The 20,251-nt window shown below is 31.8% G+C and overlaps 2 protein-coding genes across 6 annotated transcripts in view; one reads left to right on the top strand and one right to left on the bottom strand.

Moving 5' to 3' along the window:
- The window catches only part of LOC107443568 (putative polypeptide N-acetylgalactosaminyltransferase 9), a 286,844-nt gene that overhangs the window by 120,959 nt on the left and 145,634 nt on the right, over nucleotides 1-20,251 (bottom strand). The window lies entirely within an intron of this gene.
- Nucleotides 5,013-5,702, top strand: LOC107443563 (histone-lysine N-methyltransferase SETMAR-like). The gene is made up of 2 exons (XM_016057482.2): nucleotides 5,013-5,303; nucleotides 5,382-5,702. The coding sequence occupies exons 1-2, from the start codon at nucleotides 5,013-5,015 to the stop codon at nucleotides 5,700-5,702; spliced, it is 612 nt and encodes a 203-aa protein (XP_015912968.2).

The raw sequence follows: 20,251 nt of genomic DNA, 5'->3' as shown, positions 1-20,251 counted from the left end.
AAGAAGAAAAAACATTTTTACATGATTCGATGCAAATATTTTCTGGCATTTAAAAAAATATTAATTTTTTTTTGCTCCACCCCAGTGAGCAATAATAAAAACTTTTCTCTACTTTCGTATACTTTTAAAAAAAAAACTCATTTTGAAAGATGTTTCAGAAGCTTCCAGGAAAATGTAAAGCACGGAAGTTTATCTACGAAACATACATTTTTTCTACTTTGCGTGCTGAGAATACTTTTATAAAATGTTTTCGTTAGCTAGCTTCAGAGGTTAGTGGTGTATATCAAGTTTTAAAAGGTACTAACCACCTTGGGTAGCAAGTTTAGTCGCCCTCACAAAATTTCCGCACAACATAGTATGACATTTCGGTAATATAAAGTTTCAGTAATTAACTGCAAAAAGAGCTAGATTTCCTTGCATTAACGATTACTGACAATATTGACCTATTTCCAAAATTTGTGATATGTTTGAGTGCATAAAGAAGTATGTCTTATCTTTAAAATAAAACAAGAGAAAATAAAAAATAAGAAAAATAAAAAGTATATTTTGTGTTTAAATTATTCAATTACCTTGATTATCTGATTATATTTCTTTCCTGATTATCCTGATCATGCGATTATCTCAAGTATTTGATTAAGTTATTTATCTGATTATCTTATTTGCCTGATTCTCTTGATTATCCAATTATCTTCATTAATTATCTCGTTTATTTTGATTATTTTAAGCTTATATTAAGAAACCAATCAGTCAAAAAAATAGTAACCGATGCGAATTATCTATTTTGATACTCTTCTACTGAAATATATTTAAAATTTCGGAAATATGTTTTAATATATATTTGCAAATCTAAAATTATTGCAATGTTGTTATTGTTTGGATTATTTAGCGTTGCCATTAAATTTTTAATCATGTCATCTAAATTTTTAATCGTCTGACCCGAGTCCAAGAGGTCGTGAATTCATTTACTACCGAAGGAAAACTCCCCGTGTACAAAAGGATCATTGGTGCGCGATAAATCTGCCGGTATCACTAAGTCCTCGGCAGACCAATCAATACCTCTAAGTATAAACAATTATAACCAGTTATCTAAGTATAACCAATCAATACCTCTTGGGATATTGGATCAGAGATTGATAGTGATCTGGTTCAGGTCAAAATTACGATCCGCGAATGGATGGATGGTTAGTGAATATGTGCTCTCTGTAAAACGGGATGAGACGTATGAGTATGGCAGAAGTTAAATTCTTGGCCATAGATGGCCCCACTGGAAAACAAATAGAAACGCCCCCCTCAGACTTACAATAGGCTTGTCAGTATGGACAAGTCTCATAAGACAAAAACAAACAACAAAGGCCTGTATAGCCTGGTTGGTAGATCACTGGGTCCATACCAAAGAGGTCGTGGGTTCAATCTCCACCGAAGACTCCCCGAACAGTAAATGGTGACTGATGCGCGTTAAATCTGTAGAGTCACAAAGTCCTCCAAGTTCCCGTAACAAATACCTCTGGGAGTACTGATCCAAGAGTTTCCTCGGCTTCTGGATTGGTTCAAAATTACAAAGCTACGGAGTAGAACATTAATAGTCGTGATCCCAAAATTGGGTTGGTTGTTCAACGACGGTTATATATATAATAAAAAGATAAATAAATTTAAAAAAATAACTGCTAAGATATCATAATGAGATTCTATTAATACGATTAAATTAAAAAACTCACTGAAGGGGTGATAGAATATCAGGACTGTAATTTCTGGTCGACCTGATTTAATTCAGAGTTACAAGTAACATCCAAATTTAATAAGAAAATGCATTTAGATATAAATACATAAACTCTAAATAGTATGACTTACAAATTTTAAAATTCTATATAAAATTATGGTCATCAAAACTACCAGAATATGGTAAAATTTATTACGTTTCTAGCTATATGGGATCACCATAAGGCTCGGTAAGTTTCACCGAAGCGATTTGGAAATGATTTTGGTAAAATTAACAATTAAATATGGTTTTATAATATGTGAAAAAATTTGGCAAATGTGGTAAGATTCGGTAGATTTTTCATGATACCTTAGACCAGTGGTNGTGATTTAGAAATGATTTTGGTAAAATTAACAATTAAATATGGTTTTATAATATGTGAAAAAATTTGGCAAATGTGGTAAGATTCGGTAGATTTTTCATGCTGCCTTAGACCATGGCATTAAAAATCCACTTAATCAGTAAAATTTACTTTTCAGTTTTGTATTTATTTACGAATTGTATGGCTATGTATTTTTTAAAACCTGAATTTCTAGCGAATTGTTATCATATGAACAGAGAAATTACCAGATGAACGGTTTAAAAACCGTATGTTATATATATACTTTCAAAACATACGAAGTATAAAAATTATTTATAAAATACAGTGGCATGTGGTGCTTGGCATGGCATTTCGCACGCCAGCGCTACATAATTGGAAGAATATGATGTTCTTTTTAAGAATGGAATTTAGTCCTTCAAATATATTCCAGAATTTCTCATGTGATATAATAGTTTTGTGGATAATGTCATCCAATGGAGATCCAAAATTTCTATCTCCAATTCTTCTCGCTTTACTTGAAGAAATTCTGGAATGCATGTTCCTATTACGGTTACGTTTATTTGGTTGGTAAAAGGATTAACAAAAAAGTTATCAAAAGCTCGATGATATTAAATTGCTGAAAGCGCTTTTTAAATTGATCTTTAATCAATTGGAGGTTGATGACAAATGTTAATAAGTCAATTTCACTGTCACCTATCAATTTTTTCATGTTTGGAAAATGCACAAGAGACTTTATTTTCAAATATGATGTCCACAAAACTAGCTCAGCTCTGAACGAGTTTACAGCCTCTATCATTTTTGCTTTATGTTTGTCCTTTCCCTGCAGCTCCAAGTTTAAATAATTTAGTTTTTCCCTTGTGTCCGTTATGAAAGACAAATCTGCTAGCCAAAGAGGATCTCTTACAAGGGAAACTAGGGAAGTGTGACTCGCCAATTTTGAAATAAACTAGTGGGATGTATGCAGGTGACGAACCTCCTAATGTTNTTCTATTCTATTGCTTGGATGGCTTATGATTTGTTTACCCGAGAGAAAATGAGGCTTGATAATAGGAAAACCGTCTGGCTGGGACTATTTTCTAAAGGATCTTTGGGCAATGTAAAGATATGGGTTTATAATATGGAGAATACCGCAAGGGGTAATAAATCAATTGCAATTTGTCCAAAATTTGGAAAAAGGTGGCGTTTAAGGATACAGCAGTAGTTGTAAGTATACATTATTCAATTTATTCTTACTTTAAATAAATCATGAATCTATATTTAAAAAAACTGTGTATTTTTTCTAAAAGTTTTAAATTAAAAAAAAATACGTTAGGTGTTAATTTATAAGACTTTCGAGTACAAAAAATATCATATCCGAGTCAGCCAATAAAAATTTTTCGTCTTAGTAAGATTTGTCTTTCTATCTTGTTTCGGATTTAGCAAAAAATTGTTTTATTACTATTTTTAAAAAGGAAGAAAGTTTTAGAAAAGAAAGACTTAGAAAAGAAAAAAAGAACCCAAGTCAGAAGACAAGGGAGCTCCTGGATCAAGCTTTGGAACAAACTAATCTTCGTGGAAGACTTCTTTACGGAACTAACCAATATTTACGTCATATGGAGAATAAAACTACGAAAACCTGCCATGGTCAGGCCGACGGCAGGGGGATTCTAACCCATGATCCGTCTACTATTGAAGATATTTTAAGTCAGTTAATGTTTATGTTAGTATACTGGTTTGATCACTGCAAGGCTGGCAAACTAAAAAATATCGTTTTTCCTTCATTTGCAGAACATATGAACAATATAAAAAATAATTAAATTCTGCATGTAAGAAAATGTAATATCCTTCCTGTTGTTAGTGTGGTGGTTTGATCACGGCCTAACTGAGAAATTAACAATCATTTAACTTCCACCTACTGAAAAATATATAAAAACTGCTAAAATTCTACATTTTTTAGAATTGTAATATTTCACCTACTGATTGTCTGCTGGTTTAATCACGGTCAAACTGGCAAACTAACAACAATCATTTTGCTTTCACCATCAGAAAATACGTACAATATATAAAAACTGCTAAATAGTCTGACGGGCAAACTAACAACAATCATTTTGCTTTTACAAGCAGAAAATATGTACAATATATAAAAAGTACTGAAATTGTCAGACTGGCAAACTAGCAACAATCGTTTTGCTTTCACAAACAGAAAATATGTACAATATATAAAAAGTGCTAAAATTGCCAGACTGGCAAACTAACAACAATCATTTTGCTTTCACCATCAGAAAATATGCACTATATATAAAAACTGCTAAAATTGTCAGACGGGCAAACTAACAAGAATCAACATCACCATCAGAAAATATGCACTATATATAAAAACTGCTAAAATTTTCAGACTAGCAAACTAACAACAATCGTTTTGCTTTTACCAGCAGAAAATATGATCAGTGCATAAAAGCTGCTAAAATTTTAAAATTTCAATATACTGTCAGTTTTCCAGTCTGATTATGGTAGCCAGACCGGCCATAACACTTCGCTGTAACTTACAAATTACGTGAAAAATTAAGAAAACTATTAAAATTCTCTCTCTCACTCTTTTCTTTAGAACTGTCTCTGTTTGGCTGCCGATCCTGATCAACAATGTAACTGTTTTGCTTTAGCATACGGAATATATAAATAAAATTCAAAACTGTAAAAAGGAATGAGATTTCTTTTACATTACTGTTTTCCAGTTTATTACAATTGTAATACGAGGCCTGTCTAAAAAGTATCCGACTTTAATTTTTCCCGCTCAAAGTAGTGACTCTAAGGCGGCGCCATAGTGCATGGTGGAAGGAGGAACCTCAATGCACATGACTAAATTTTTTCACCGCGTTCGCTTGTGCAAGTCGCTGGCTGGTGGTCGCCAAGTAAGGTGCTGTTCGTAGTGTTCGTCGGATTTAGTTTTCTCGCAAGATGACTGAACCAACTGAGCAAAAATACTGCATCAAATTCTGTCGAAAGCTTGGTGATTCTCAAAGCCAAACAATTCCTAAGATTCAGCAGGTGTTTGGAGAAGAAGCGATGGGTGTAACACAAATTAAGGAGTGGTTCAACCGATTCAAAGATGGCCGCACATCAGCGGAGAGTGAGCAACGTTGTGGCAGGCCCCAAACTGCTCGGAGTGCAGCTAATGTTGAGAGGTTGCGAAATTTGGGGATGGCAGATCGTCGTTTGACAGTGCGGGAGATTGCAGAAGAGGTTGGAGTGAGTAAAGATTCTGCACATGCAATTTTGCGTGAAGATTTGAACGTGAACTGAGTGGCTGCAAAATTCGTACCCAAGTTGTTGCCGCCTGAACAAAAAGACCTCTGTTTTGACGTTGCACTGGGCCTTTTGGACACCGCCAACACTGATCCTGGGTTTCTGAACACCGTGATAACTGGAGATGAGTCATGGGTGTACGGGTACGACCCAGAATCAAAAAGACAGTCGTCGCAATGGAAGCATCCCGACTCTCCAAGGCTGAAGAAAGAGCGGCAGGTGCGAAGCAAAATCAAGGTGATGCTGACTGTTTTCTTTGATGTCCGTGGAATTGTGCATCACGAATGCGCACCGGAAGGACAAACAGTGACAAAGGAGTACTATCAAGATGTTCTCCGGTGAGTCCGTGACGCAGTTCTGCTCAAAAGACCAGACAAGTGGATGGCGGACAACTGGCACTTGCATCATGACAACGTCTCTGCACATTCATCTCAATTGATCCACACTTTCTTAGCCAAACATGGAATTACAACCGTTCGCCAGCCTCCCTACTCTCCTGAACCGGCTCTTTGCGACTTCTGGTTGTTTCCAAAATTGAAGACGCCACTGAAAGGATCCAGTTTTGAGAGTAGAGAAGAGATAATGTGGAACGCGACGACTTAGCTGAACACCATTCCAAACGAAGACTTCCAGAGGTGTTTCCAGCAGTGTAAGGATCGGTGGGCTAAGTGTGTGCAAGCACAAGGGGCCTACTTTGAAGAGGATTAGGGTCCCAACTCCGTCAGGTATTCGAAATATTTTTTCCGGCCAAAGGTCGGATACTTTTTAGACAGGCCTCGTATAGTATCCAAAAAGATTTCCGTCAGTTTTATCTTTCAAAATTGAATACCATACAATTTCAACATAGAATCACTAAAAACTAAACGTAAATTTGTTTTAAAAATGTATTACTTTCAATGAATCCAATAAAATATTCCTTTCCTTTAAAAACTAAACAAAAAAATATATAAAAATTCCTTTCTCAACGATGAAAGAAAAACATAAAAAATTCAAATCCTGGCTTAGAACGGCGATTCGGTAAATACGATTCCAATTCACTAGTTCAATTTATTCTTACTTTAAATAAATGTAAAATAAAATGTAGCATTAAAGATTGTTTTCCAGAAAAGGTTAAATTTCCGAAAAATCTAAGATCCATATAACATTTATCTAAAATAAATTAAGCTTTTTTTCTTCTTAAGCTATCATTTTCAAAAGGTAAATATTTTCCATTAAAAGTACTACGTCGCTGAGTTTTAAAACCCAAGAACTATCGTTGAGCAATACGATGAAACTATTTTTAAATATAAAGATTGAAACGGAATAAAGAAACTTTAATTAAATCGCTTTCAATCACTTTTTCTGGATTTTTCACACGTTCCAATCTCAAAGATGATGGAGTTTTATTTTCTTCTGGGGTGTTTTAATCAATTCAGACAGCATTCTTCGATGAGTTTGATTTTTCAATCCCAATTTAACTCTTAATTAAAACTCCATCAAGTTTACTTCTTAAAGAATATTACTTTTTTACATTGAATTTGAATGAATTATTTGAAAGTTTTTAAAATATAATTGTTAAAATTTCCCATTCCTAGAATATCTGAAAATATTAAAAATAAAATAAATTATAGTTTGGAAGAGAAAAAAAACTTTAATGTTGACTTGCGAAGCTATATCAATTGCATGCAACCGTTATGTGATTTATTGAATTTGTTAACGAAACAAATGAAGGAAGAAAATTTGACACGAATTAAGGATCATTTTATTTGTTTTTAAACTTTTTAATTTTCATTTGTCAATTAAACATTGAAATCAAACAATACATTATTTAATTAAGAAATAAATTCGAAATGTTACTTAATTTAATTATAATAGATTTCGAAATTTAAAAAAAATATTCAAATGATTATATATTTGCTTAAACAATTTGTTGCTGCTTAGATAATTAACTCGATAATTCATTTTACCTTAAAAAATGATGAAATTAATAATTCCTATTAATTTTCTTTATTTTATTTAATAGTGATCACGCCATTCATAAGTAAATCATTTTTTATTTATTTGATATAATGATGGTTACTCTATCTAATAATAATAATAAAAATAATATACATATAAGTTGAAGTGATAGTTGTATATAATAACCCGATATAGTGAATAGTGCTGGCTGCGTATCTTCAATTTTACTAGAATTTAAGATGCATCATTTTTTTAATTGTAATAGGCATCTACTTTAATTTCAAATTTCCTCACATTTATATCATTGAGACGTTGTAACTCGCGCTCGTCTCCCAACGAGGTGATCCGAGTTTAAATCGTAGCAATGGCTGGTCACTACGAACTCCTCATCCAGCTCGCGCTGACCACGGCGCTCCTCAGTTGGTAGAAGGATCATGTGTTAGAGTTCCCTTGCCATGGTTCTAACCGTAGTAGGTTTACGTGGTTTTCCTATCCATGTAACGCAAATGCGGCTTAGTTTCATTATAAAGATTTCCATGAAGACAAATTTCTCCCAATTCTTGATCAATCAGTTCCCTTGTCTTCTGGATCGGGATCAGAATTACAAGGCTACAGAGTTTAACATTGATAGTCGTGAACTCAAAATTGGGTTGGCTGTTCAACGATGGTTATGAAATATAAAATAGTTATATTATTACCTACACATCATGTCATTAGTATATGCTTATATCATAAGAATTATACTGTATACATAGTTTAATGAAATTAATCAGAATAAAGAAAGTTGAATTATTCATTTATTCCTAAAACCAACATTTCACTAGGACTTAACAAGTTAAGCAATAAAATGTAAAATACACAGCATAATTTATCAAGCATTTGTTATCGTTAGCGTTATTGTTCACTAGGATTAAATCCGCCTGCCTATTTAGCGTAGATATTTTATCCTAAATTGAAGTTAGGGCAAGTATCAAATTCAGATTTAAACTACGGCGGAGAGAATCCTGAATGCTTAACTAAAACCGATCCCGAAAGGAAAACCCCCTTAAAGATAACGCAATTAAAACTAAACTTCGTTTCTAGTCCCATTCACTCCATTTAATTGCTTCCACCCTCGGACCCTTATCTCTCTTCTTTCCACATCCGGTACACTAATTGCTCGGAGCCTTTCCATCCCAAGACACCTAACTCCTCGACCAATCCCGTCTCCGCAATACAATGGTTCATTAAAGAATGCAGATTTCGACTTGGGCTACGAAGATCAAAGCACCCCTTCCTTGTCTTTGTGCAGTATTTCAAGATTGTCTTTCTCGACCTGCGTCAATATTTGAGTTGGAGAGAGCTTTTGCTTTTCTGTCTTAGTTTCCATTCTATTCTATTGCTTGGATGGCTTATGATTTGTTTACCCGAGAGAAAATGAGGCTTGATAATAGGAAAACCGTCTGGCTGGGACTATTTTCTAAAGGATCTTTGGGCAATGTAAAGATATGGGTTTATAATATGGAGAATACCGCAAGGGGTAATAAATCAATTGCAATTTGTCCACAATTTGGAAAAAGGGGGCGTTTAAGGATACAGCAGTAGTTGTAAGTATACATTATATTTAACATAAATATATTTAAAATGTAATTTAAGTAGTAATGGTTAATAGTATGTTCTATTCGAATTACTTGGCTAGCTTACGCATTGTTTACCCTACAGAAAGTGAAGTTTGATACTAGAAAAACCGTTTGACCTGGAGAATATTCTTTCAATATAAAGTTGGTTACAGTAAAGCTGCGTGCTTACAATATATTTACTATGTTGAAAGGTAAGTTATGAAGTGCAATTTGTCCTAATTTTAGAAACAAATGGGTTTTACGTATACGTAAGTGTTATAACTTAAATAAAATAATTATTTGGAATAAATGTTCGTAAAATGCAATTTCAGTAGCCATGGCAACTAGTATAATTTCTCTTCGATTCGGTTATTTGATTGGCTAATGATTTTTTTTTTTTTTTTACTTTAAAGAAAAATGAAGCTTAACGATTGGTAAATAGTTTGGCTAAGACTAATTTTTAATAATTTGAAGATTTTCGGAGCAGTGGTGTCTAAAGGGATAGAGCGCTCACCACCCAATGAGGTGGTGACCTGGGTTCGAATATCAGCGATTGCTGTTCGATACAAATTCCGCATCCGGCTGGTACCAAACACATGGCTGACGTAAAATACCCTGAATGGTAGACAATAATCATAGGTTAAATTCCGCTTGCCATCAGACTAACCATGGGAGGTGTTCGTGGTTTTCTTCACCTCGTAACGCAAATATGGGTTAGTTATATCAAAGAGTCCTCCACAAAGGGAAATTTCTCCCAATACTCGCTCCAGAAGTCTCTTTGTCTTTAAGATTGGGTTCAAAATTATAAATCTAGAATTGGTAGTCGTAATTCAAAACTGGGTCGGCTGTTCTACAATGTTTATAAAATAAAACAAAGCTGTCCATCACTTCTTAACGGATGGTTCTTATGTGTAATAAATCCAAAAGATGATTTCCGAAGGGAAGAGTCTTAACATCTTTTTTTCTGTACTATAGCAATAGTGTGAAATGGCACAGAGGATAGAGCGTCACTTCAGAACTGGGCAACACAACTGCGAACCTCAGAGGTTGTGCTTAGTTCTTAACAGATAGCACCTACCATAATGCTGAAAAAAATATTTTCAGTGAAAAACTCATCACGGGTTAAAATCCCCTTGTCACCGGGCTTAACATCACATCGTGACATAAATTCCGCTCGCATTGAAGTTTTTAAAACATAGCGAAATAAAAAATAAAAAGTTAAATTAAAATTAACGATCTCCTAAGTTATTTGAACCATATTTCAAAAATGGCATTCCTTTGTACCATTGAAAGAAATTGAAAATTAGTAAGCTTCCTAAAAAACTGTCCCCTTGATTGGAGTGTACAACTATGGTGGTTAGAGCATCCTACCACAAACCTGAAGGTCCGTGGTTAGAATCCTGACGGCACACAACCAACGAATACCTCTCTTACATATTTCTTCCTCCATTTCCCTTTCAAGACTATGCATTTTGCTCAAAATTGAGTCTATGCGGTTTCAATGGGATTTTTGAATTTGAAATGTGATTTTTGTATTCGACTATTATTTGTTTTGACGCAATTTTTGCTCATTTTCGAGAAACTTTTTCTTGCTCTTCAAGTTGGTAATCAAATGCAGGATCCAGAAATTCTGTTGTCTCTGGATTGGGCTTAAAATCCCCAAAATGTGCAGTGAAACTTTGTTATAGACCAAAATTCCATGTTGATTAGCTGCTTAAAGTGGGGGACGAAATTAATTACAGTAATGGGGAATTACATCATGTCTAGTAAAAAAAAAAGGAATTTTAGATGTCATCAAATATTGGCATAAATGAATTTTATAAATCATCAATGAATTTTATAAATTTTTCAGTCTTAATGTAGAAATAAATGCATTTAATTTTATGCCTTCAAATATGACTGTCCAAGTGTATGCTGATTTCACTCAAATATTTAAGTGTAACTGTTAAAAATAAGGCCTAAAAACAGTTTCGTTTAGATTTGATCTAACTATACGATAAAAAAAGGAATATATAATAAATTGTAGGTAAACTGCTTGAAACGCGAATAACATTATAACATTTATAACATTTATTTTATAGCAGCCTTCTTTTCATAAATATATATATTTTCTTAAATTTATTCAAACTTTGAAACAAAAGAATTTATCAATGCAATTTTAAAATGTTTGTTTATTTTAAAGAAAGGACTGAAACTGAATATATTTCCGTTGAATTTAACACAAATATCTCATAAGAATTCCTATTCAATTTGAAGCTCAAATAAAAAAGCAACTAGGTTTATACACTAGCGAATTTTATAATCCCATTGACTTTCACTGTTACCGATTCACATAGGCGTAAAAAAAAGCAAATTTCCCTAAATTTTCCAGTTTGAATAAAATAGGCATACAAAACGAAAAGTCAGATGTACCGAAAAAGTGCCAGGAAGAAGAAAAAAAAAGCAACGTCTCTTAAAATACAACGTTTTTCTGCCCCCGGCTATAATAGTGAAGAGGAAACGAAAACGAAAAACGGACTAAGTCATTCTGAAACCAGCATCTTTTTAGAGTACTTAAGACATACATTTATCGATTCTCTTTTGAAAAGTTCCGAGTAATCTTTTCAGGGAGATTTCGACAGACGCGAGACAGTTAGAAAGAGTCTCTGGATGGGGCGCTTAAATACTGGAATTGAGTAGTAGAAGGATGAAAAACGATTCGATGGGTTCTAAAGGATAAATCGACTTTGTCTATGACGGAAATACATTGGAGTAAATAGCTAGAAAATCTCCTCTCTTTATATTTGCATACTTGATCAACAAGTGGATGCCCGGTAAATGTTTTTGGAGTGATTTGGAATGTTTTTTTTTGTTTTTGTTTTTTCTAACTTGCTCTTTTGTTTTAAGCGGCGTTTATCGAAGTTTATTTACGATCGAAAAAGTTTTTGTTTCTGCCTACTCAAGCCTGTTAATAACAACGAAAGAAAAAAGAACTTAAATATTTAATTCTATTTTGAAACTGCTATTTGGAATTTGTATTAAAAAACAACTACATATATTTAAAGACAGAAAAACAATTTTTTAAAAAATACCTTAATTTCAAGAAACCCGCACAAATCTTATGGAAACTGGGTTCTGGCGTTTATAGAAGTTTATTTACGATCGAAAAGGTTTTTGTTTCTGCCTACTCAAGCCTGTTAATAACAACGAAAAAAAAGAACTTAAATATTTATATTCTGTTTTGAAACTACTATTTGGAATTTGTATTAAAAAACAACTACATATATTTAAAGACAGAAAAACAATTTTTTAAAAAATACCTTAATTTCAAGAAACCCGCACAAATCTTATGGAAACTGGGTTCCGGCGTTCATCGAAGTTTATTTACGATCGAAAAGGTTTTTGTTTCTGCCTACTCAAGCATGTTAATAACAACGAAAAAAGAAAAGAATTTAAATATTAAATTTTTTTTAATTGCTATTTGGAATTTGTATTAAAAAACAACTATGATTCAAGATAGAAAAGCATTTTTTTAAAAAAAAACCTTCATTTAAAGAAACCCGCACAAATTTTATGGAAACTGGGTTTCGGTCGAATTGGCTGAAATTTTAGTATGACATAGTTCATTTCATTCTGAGCAAAAGCCATTGTGGGCACGAAGCTTAAAAATGGTTAATTTCCGAGATATAAAATTTTTAAAATGTCATCGGTTTTGTCACTTTTTCCACTTGAACTCGATCACCTGGGGAAGGTCAAGTTATATTTTTCAAGTGTAAAAAATGGGTAAAATTCCGGGCAGTGTGATTTTTAAAATTTTATATCTCGAAAACTAGCTTTTTTTAAAGCTTCGTGCCGATGTTCAGACATATGTTCGGTATAAACTGAATTACATCCTACTAATTTTTTTGCCAATTTATCTGAAACCCAATTTCCATATGATTTGTGCGGGTTTCTTTATTTAGTATTAATAAGGTAATAAACGTGGCAAACTCAAATAGCATGAGTAAGGTACAATAATAAGTGATTTATTAAAATAAAATCGTAAGAGCCGTGGGAGCTCAGAGAATAGTGCGTTCGCCATCCAATGAGGTGAACCGGGTTCGTATCCCAGCAATGGCTGATCGATACGAATTACGCATCCGGCTTGCACCGACTACAATGCTGACTTAAAAATATTCTCAGTGGTAGACGGATCATGGGCTAGAATCCCTAAATAAAATCACTAAATAATCGCTAAATAATAATGTTTCTCGAATTATAATTCGAGAAACATTAAACCACATTATCAATTTACTTAAATACTATAATAATCATAAAAAGGAAAATTTATATGTAAGAAAATTTATAACTATGTCTTAGTTTTCTTTAAAAAAAATTAAGATAAATAGATATTGCTCGTTTACATTTGAATTCCAATTCTCAAAATTAATTCATGGGTAAGAATTTCTATTAGAACTTAGTCGTAAAAAAATTATGCTAATGCTATAGTTAATTCAGAATGCTATTTTGATTTGCTTGATATAATTATTCCGTTTTTTCAATAAAAACTAAGAGCCATTAAATCAACTAGATCATTAAATTTAAAATCTTTTAAGAGCAAAACATAAACTGAATTCACAATTTGAGAAATAGCTGCAATAAACCCTAATAGCATTAATACGAACAAATGATGACGACATAGTCACTAAATAAATGAGGTATGAAATGGAATTTTTTATCACTGAAGTAGTCATTAAATCCGAGTCTTAAATCGGTAGTTTATAAAAAATTGAGACACAGAGAATAACTAAAACTACAAATATATGTATTTCCAAATAAAAATCAAATTTTCATTACGCGTTAAAAAAAAGGTTTTCTGTACTAAAATCTGAAATAAACGAAGAACACTTTAAATATTCACAAAATGCTTATGAAGTATTAAATTTTTTAACGAAAAGAATTTACTCTTACAAATGCTGCACTAACTCATTTTTTTTAATTCGAAGGAATTCAAAGCAGCTACCAAGAAATTAAAATATTTTTGATTTATTCATTTTTATACCTCAAATTCGATTTAAGCTATAAAGTTAGATTTATGACAAAAAATCTCAACTTCAGAATATTTTAGTTTGATTTTGAATCAAATTTGCTAGCTTCTTTAAACTTCATTTCACTTTAAAAATATATTAAAACTATTTTTTTTTTGTTTCTTTGTTTCCTGTTATAAAGAAAATTCCTGGAATTCCTTAACATTTTTATTTCTAATAAAATAATTGCTGGCATTAAAAGTAAATAAATAGCTTACTATTTACTTAAAAAGTATCTTTAAATCATAAAGGAATATTTCAATGTAAACTTTTTATAAAACAACTCGCAAACATTCTTCGTTTATCAAAGAGACTTTTAAATTTGGAAAATAAAAAAAATATGCTTTAATGACACTATCTGTCATCAATTATTAATGCTTATAAAAAGTGTTGTAATGGCTTAAAACCGATTGCGCAAATATTAGCTTAGGATAATTACCTTTGAAGTTTTTAATGTCTGTTTAAATATACATTCTTCTTTTAATAAATCCTTCACAGCAATTAAAACAGTGATTATTGTGTGATTATTTTGATAAGACAAATATATTCGTGTATTAAAGAGTGATATACTTTTTTAGAAAAAAAAAATATTTTTCAGTGCGTTGAGTCATCTAAATAACTTTAATACCAATCCAATCTTTTCTTATCAAAAACATATGAAATGTGGAATGTGGTTTGTAAATTGCTTTCATTCAATACGTGCATAAAGCATTTGTCATAAGAAAGAGTAAAAATACCCTTTGCGTCTTTTAATTACCGTATTATTCACATAGCTGATTTCGTTCATTTCGGAATCAAACATATGATTCTTAAACTGTTAACCTGATATGATAGATAAACTGTTAAGATATGATAGATAAACTGTTAAGATATGATATTTAAACTGTTAGTGTGAGATAAAATGCTTATTGATTGTTTATTCCTAGTACGGTTATACAACCAGAACTCTATCCGTGTTTCTAGGTCTTTCTTATTAAACTATTTTGTTCCGTGCAGTAGAGTACATACTGTAGCTGTTATTCAAATTATTAACTGTAAGAAAAGCACCTGGTGAGCAACTGGAATTTTATCGCAACAACTTGGCCCACCTAATGAAGCCACTTAGTTCTTTGAAGCTGGGTAAATAGTACAGTTGAAACAGATACTCTGTCAATCTTAAGACCGACAGAACCTTTACTTGCTCTGATTTTTCGGCAATTATTTCATGATTTTGAACATTGTATAAATAAAACTACGAATCAGCTTTATTGTCAAAATTATACTCCAACGGATTATCATTTTTCTTTAGATATAATTTTTTGGTAAGTTGCTGTTGTTGTTCTCATTCCCGTGACCAACAGAGTTAGATCAGGTCCAAGAGCTCGTTCACTCTGAGAAAGTCTAGCACCAACAAGGAAGCTTGAACCAGGTCCTTCCTGGTAAGTCCCAGAGAAGATAAAATGTGGTCAGGGGAGGCCCGGGCAGCAGAACACTTAGTGCAGATTTTGAAGTGTTTATTACCATCGTTATAAGTCATTGATGACAGATGTCCACTGAAGAAACGAGTTATGGCAGTTTGTTCTCGTCCACTGCAGCCTGCCCAGAGCCAAGGAGCCCCCTGGGCACCTACTCTGATACCATGAGCGTACGTCCAAATGGCCCTATTCTTCGCCTTACATTTAGAAAAATGCTCCAAGTAAGAGGAGTGACAGTCGTAATGGCCAAATTATAAGAAATCTCATTTTCAGCTATATCGATATCGGTAAGTTGTATTGCCAGATATTTCTATACCAGTGGGCCACTATAGTTTTTAAATATTTTTACACTTAAATATTATTTTAATAAGTAAGACCTTAAATGTAAAAAACAGTTTAAGATTTTTTTTCATGCTGAAACACTAGAGCTGTGGTAGCACAGAGGACAGAGCACAACTTTTCAAGAGGTAACCCTGGTTCGAATCAACTGAACGTACGAATGCTGTCCTTGGTTTGCACTGACTATAATGCTGACATGGTTATTTTATAGAATTTTGTGGTTAAAATAGCTGAGTATGTTAAAGTAACTGAATTTGTTTGTTAATAACAGCACTTTTATATACTTAACAAAAGACACCTGAATTAAATAAAAATATTTTTCACAGAAATAGATTGTTTCATACAGGCAATTAGCTGGTTGTTTTTTTCCCTCATAAATTGGAAAAAAAATTACGGTGTTGAGGCTATAAAAATAGTGGTTGCACTTTATTTGACGTATTAATACAATTTTCTTTTTCATAATACAGGGTGACCCAAAACGACCGCATAATCACTGCACAGCTAGATTTCTCGTTGGGAGTACATAAACTAACTGCCCAAAGAAGCGTTCCTGTACGATGTATAGCTTACGAGAAAAATACGGGAAAAAAAGTATGACGTCACTGCCGGTGCAAGAAAAAAACACTTCATTCGACTTATCAACAACAGTATTTGCATATCTTTCCAGACGATAATGTTTAAAATGTTAAAATCTCACATATGCTTTAAATTGTGCTTGGTATACTGCTGTTGATATGTTCAATAATGTATTTTTTTTTTGCACCGGCAGTGACGTCATACGTTGTTTTCCGTATTTTTCTCGTAAACTATGGATCGTACAGGAACGCTTCTTTGGGCCCAACGAGAAATCTAGCTGTGCAGTGATTATGCGGTCGTTTTGGGACACCCTGTATATAGATTATAAAAATGGTGGTCACACTTTACTTTGCTTATTAATTTAAATTTAATTTTAACGATGTAGAAAAAAAATTACTTTCTGTATGGTACGATGTAGAGGTTATAAAAATAATGGCTGCACCAGCTTTTGTTTAATAATACAAAAATTAATTTCTAAACTAAGACTGTTTTAAAAAAGTTAAAATTAATATCAATTTCTTTCATGCTTGGACATTTCCAAGCGCTTAACAGTACTCTGTTTTTTCCCTCGAAATCTATAAAAAATAGTCATTAAAAGCAAACTTTTAAAAATAATAATATTTTTCTTTATGGTTCAACAAATTCTGGAAGCTATTCAACAAAGTTGACAACAACAGTCGCCTTATTGATTAAGTTTTAATTAAAATAACGACTTTGCCCTCAACTGATGTGTGAATAAGTTATAACGCAAAGAAGATTAATTGCCACAAACATTATATAAGAGTCAGTCACAAAGAATCTTTATTTATATCGAATGATTAATTATTTTTGCTACAAAAAATAAAGACGACATAGTTGCGAAATTCGATTGGTACGCTGCCTGATTTATTGACTTTTCACCTTACCTTGAAATATTTTTTTATTTGCTTCCCACTGCGATTGAAAAATATCCATCACACCTTGTTTCAACTAATAAAAACTTTTCATTTGCTAAAAGGATTTTTTGAGTCAAATGAAAATCTAAAAATAAAGTGAATTACATTTCTGCATTAAAATGAAATTAAAATCAGTGGAATTAAAACCTTTCATTAGAAATTACAAAGCAGGAACACATTTTGATTCATTAATTTACCCGATTTTAATTTCGAAATTGTGTGCTGCTGAATAAGGTAAATATGCTTTGATTATTAGATTTAAAGCGTTTAAAGAGAATATTTAAAATGGAGTTTACAAATTACTTTTGAAATTGGTGAATAGAATTTTCTTTTTCTTACTATAAAAACCGATAAATAATTAGAGCACAAGAGATTATCATCTCGTCCTAATTAATTAATTTTAAGTTTTTTAGGGGAAAAATTCTTTGTCTAATAATAAAAATAATAAATAAGTTTTCAGTAAGATGGTTTTATAAATAATGATATCAACTGTTCAGTAGGAATAGGAACTATTTAAATCTACTTTGTTTCTTAAATAAAACTGAGTTTCTTAACTAAACATGAGTTTCTAAAATAAAAGTAAATCACACTAAAATACTTTTTTATAACAATTTGAAAATTAAGTTTCAATTTTTTATTCATAGATTCATGCATTATAATTTTTTATGTATAACATTTTTTATATATAGATTCAATAAGTATAATCATGTATATTCATGTATTTTCATTTATGTATAATCTCAGATATTAATGTATATTCATATGTGTTTTGTCATGAATATTTATATATATTCATATATGTATAGTCATGGATATTCATGTATTTTCATGAATATATAGTCATGGATATCCCTATTTATTCATCTATGCATAATCATAAATATTTAAGTATATTCATATTTGCATAGTCATGGATATTTATGTATATTCTAATAAATCTAATAATAGATATTCAAGTATGTTCATCTGTGTAGAGTGTATTAATATCTGTATATTCATGTGTATTCATATTTGTATCACTCCCAACGGCAGCTATTTACTAAATGCATTTAACAGGATGCTCCCTGGTGACCATGCTTTTCCCATAGTTTTAAAATTATATATATATATATATATATATACATAGACAAATAAATATAGAAACANTATATATATATATACATACATATATATAACAAGCAAGCAATTTTTATGACAGAATGCATAGTCGAAAACAAAACATAAAGCCGTTATAGGGCGTCAAAAGTTGCATTCTTATATGAGGCAAAAACACACAAAGAACGATGAAATTAAGTTATAAAAGAAAATTTAGTGACATGTGATTATAATAAGTGTTCAAAACAATGGCCAGCATTGGCTATGCACGCAGTATAACGACAAAGAAAAGATTGGCGAACATTCTGAAGCACACCAGTTATATCGCGAACTTCCCCTGCAGCGGCCGAAAGCTTGGCGACAAGTTCTTCTGCAGATTCAATGTGAGTCTCATACATAAGAGCATTCAGCTGTCCCCATAGAAAGAAATCGATATATGAAAGATGCCAAGCTATAGGACCACCTTGCTCACAATCCATTGGTTTGGAAAGGTTACGTCCAGATAGCTTCGCACTTCTCGTACATAATGAGATGGTGCTGCGTTCTGTTGGAGCCAAATGCATATCCTTATTAGAGAAGGGAAACATCAGATGCGTTACTACCGCGATTGGCAATGCACTCTGGAATCAGCAGCTTTTATGTATGAATCGTGCCGAAAATTTGTATATGAGCTGGATACGAACAGGAATGGAGCTTTCACGTTTGCATGAAACAACTTTCTTTCCAAATGCTGCAGTACCTCTGCGTTTTGTTTTCGACTATGCATTCTTTGATAAAAATTGCTTGCTTGAGTGTGTACTATCACTTCCTAAAATTTTGGCCATCTTTTTAAAATCACCCTGTATATACAGAGAGAAAGAGAGAGAGTTGGAAATTAATACTAAAAATGCACCTCGTTTTTTAATATTATGTTATTACTATTACAATAATTATAATAATTGTAATAGTAATGACAATTGTCACTTTTGTTTCTTTTTCTTGGCATCAAAATAATCATTCTTTTCCTCGTCTTAAACAATCACAATCTTTGAATTATAAAATGATATACTTGTTATTCTCTTTAATTTTTTGCATGCAAAATTTTATGTAATTACTCGCTTATGTTAGCACTCGCTCAGTCACATTGTTTTTATTTTTGTTTTATTATTTTTAATCCCCAGTTCAGAACATAATTATCGCGCTTTCAAAAGCAAATTCATTTCCTGAATTCATTATAGTGTTGGATGAATTCATTACATGGAATTCATTTTAATTCATTATAAGGAGTAAAATGGTAGAAATAAATTACTCTTTCTAGTTAATAATATAAGCTTTATTCATGTGACAGTGGGAATTTTTTATTTAATTAGGGTTTCAACATCTTGGACAGTTCAAAACATTCCATAATTAAAAATAATTTCTTGAACATCACATTCTTTTATTTTAATTACTTATTATTATTTCTGTTTTGCTTGACATTACAACGATTTTTTTTTAATTTTATATTTTTACGAACATTATTTTTAATTAGTAATATGAAATAACTTCTTTTCATGCATAAATATCTCTTTTCCATCAGAAATAGGGTTTAATTAACAATTTTGTTTTTAACAATCATCTAACTACTGCTCTAAAATAATTTATTATTCAAAATGTTTTTTTGAAAGTATTTATTTTAAAAACTGAAAGAGAACTCAATTATTTCACCAAACAAATCTAAATTAAACATTTAGGAACCATTTATGAAATTTTAATTTCATTTTTTTTCAAAGCAAATGAAATACTAAGAGACTGTTCAGAGAAAATTTTATTTCGAGCAATACTATGAGTTTGTACTACCGTCAGGTGAGGCTACTTCGTGCAGGATTTCGCAGTTTTTGAACTTTGACATGTAAAAAAACTATGTTAATTCAAACTATAATACAACTTTAT

Source organism: Parasteatoda tepidariorum, chromosome 1 (assembly GCF_043381705.1).
Source record: "Parasteatoda tepidariorum isolate YZ-2023 chromosome 1, CAS_Ptep_4.0, whole genome shotgun sequence".
Lineage (NCBI taxonomy): Eukaryota > Metazoa > Arthropoda > Arachnida > Araneae > Theridiidae > Parasteatoda > Parasteatoda tepidariorum.
Note: the sequence above shows the minus strand (reverse complement) of the source record. Positions and strands in the feature narration are given on the sequence as shown.

Coding starts and splice junctions, on each gene's coding strand:
- LOC107443563 (XM_016057482.2), top strand. CDS start 5,013: ATGACTGAACCAACTGAGCAAAAATACTGCATCAAATTCTGTCGAAAG. Junction 5,304..5,381: donor AGATTGCAGAAGAGGTTGGA/GTGAGTAAAGAT, acceptor TTCGTACCCAAG/TTGTTGCCGCCTGAACAAAA.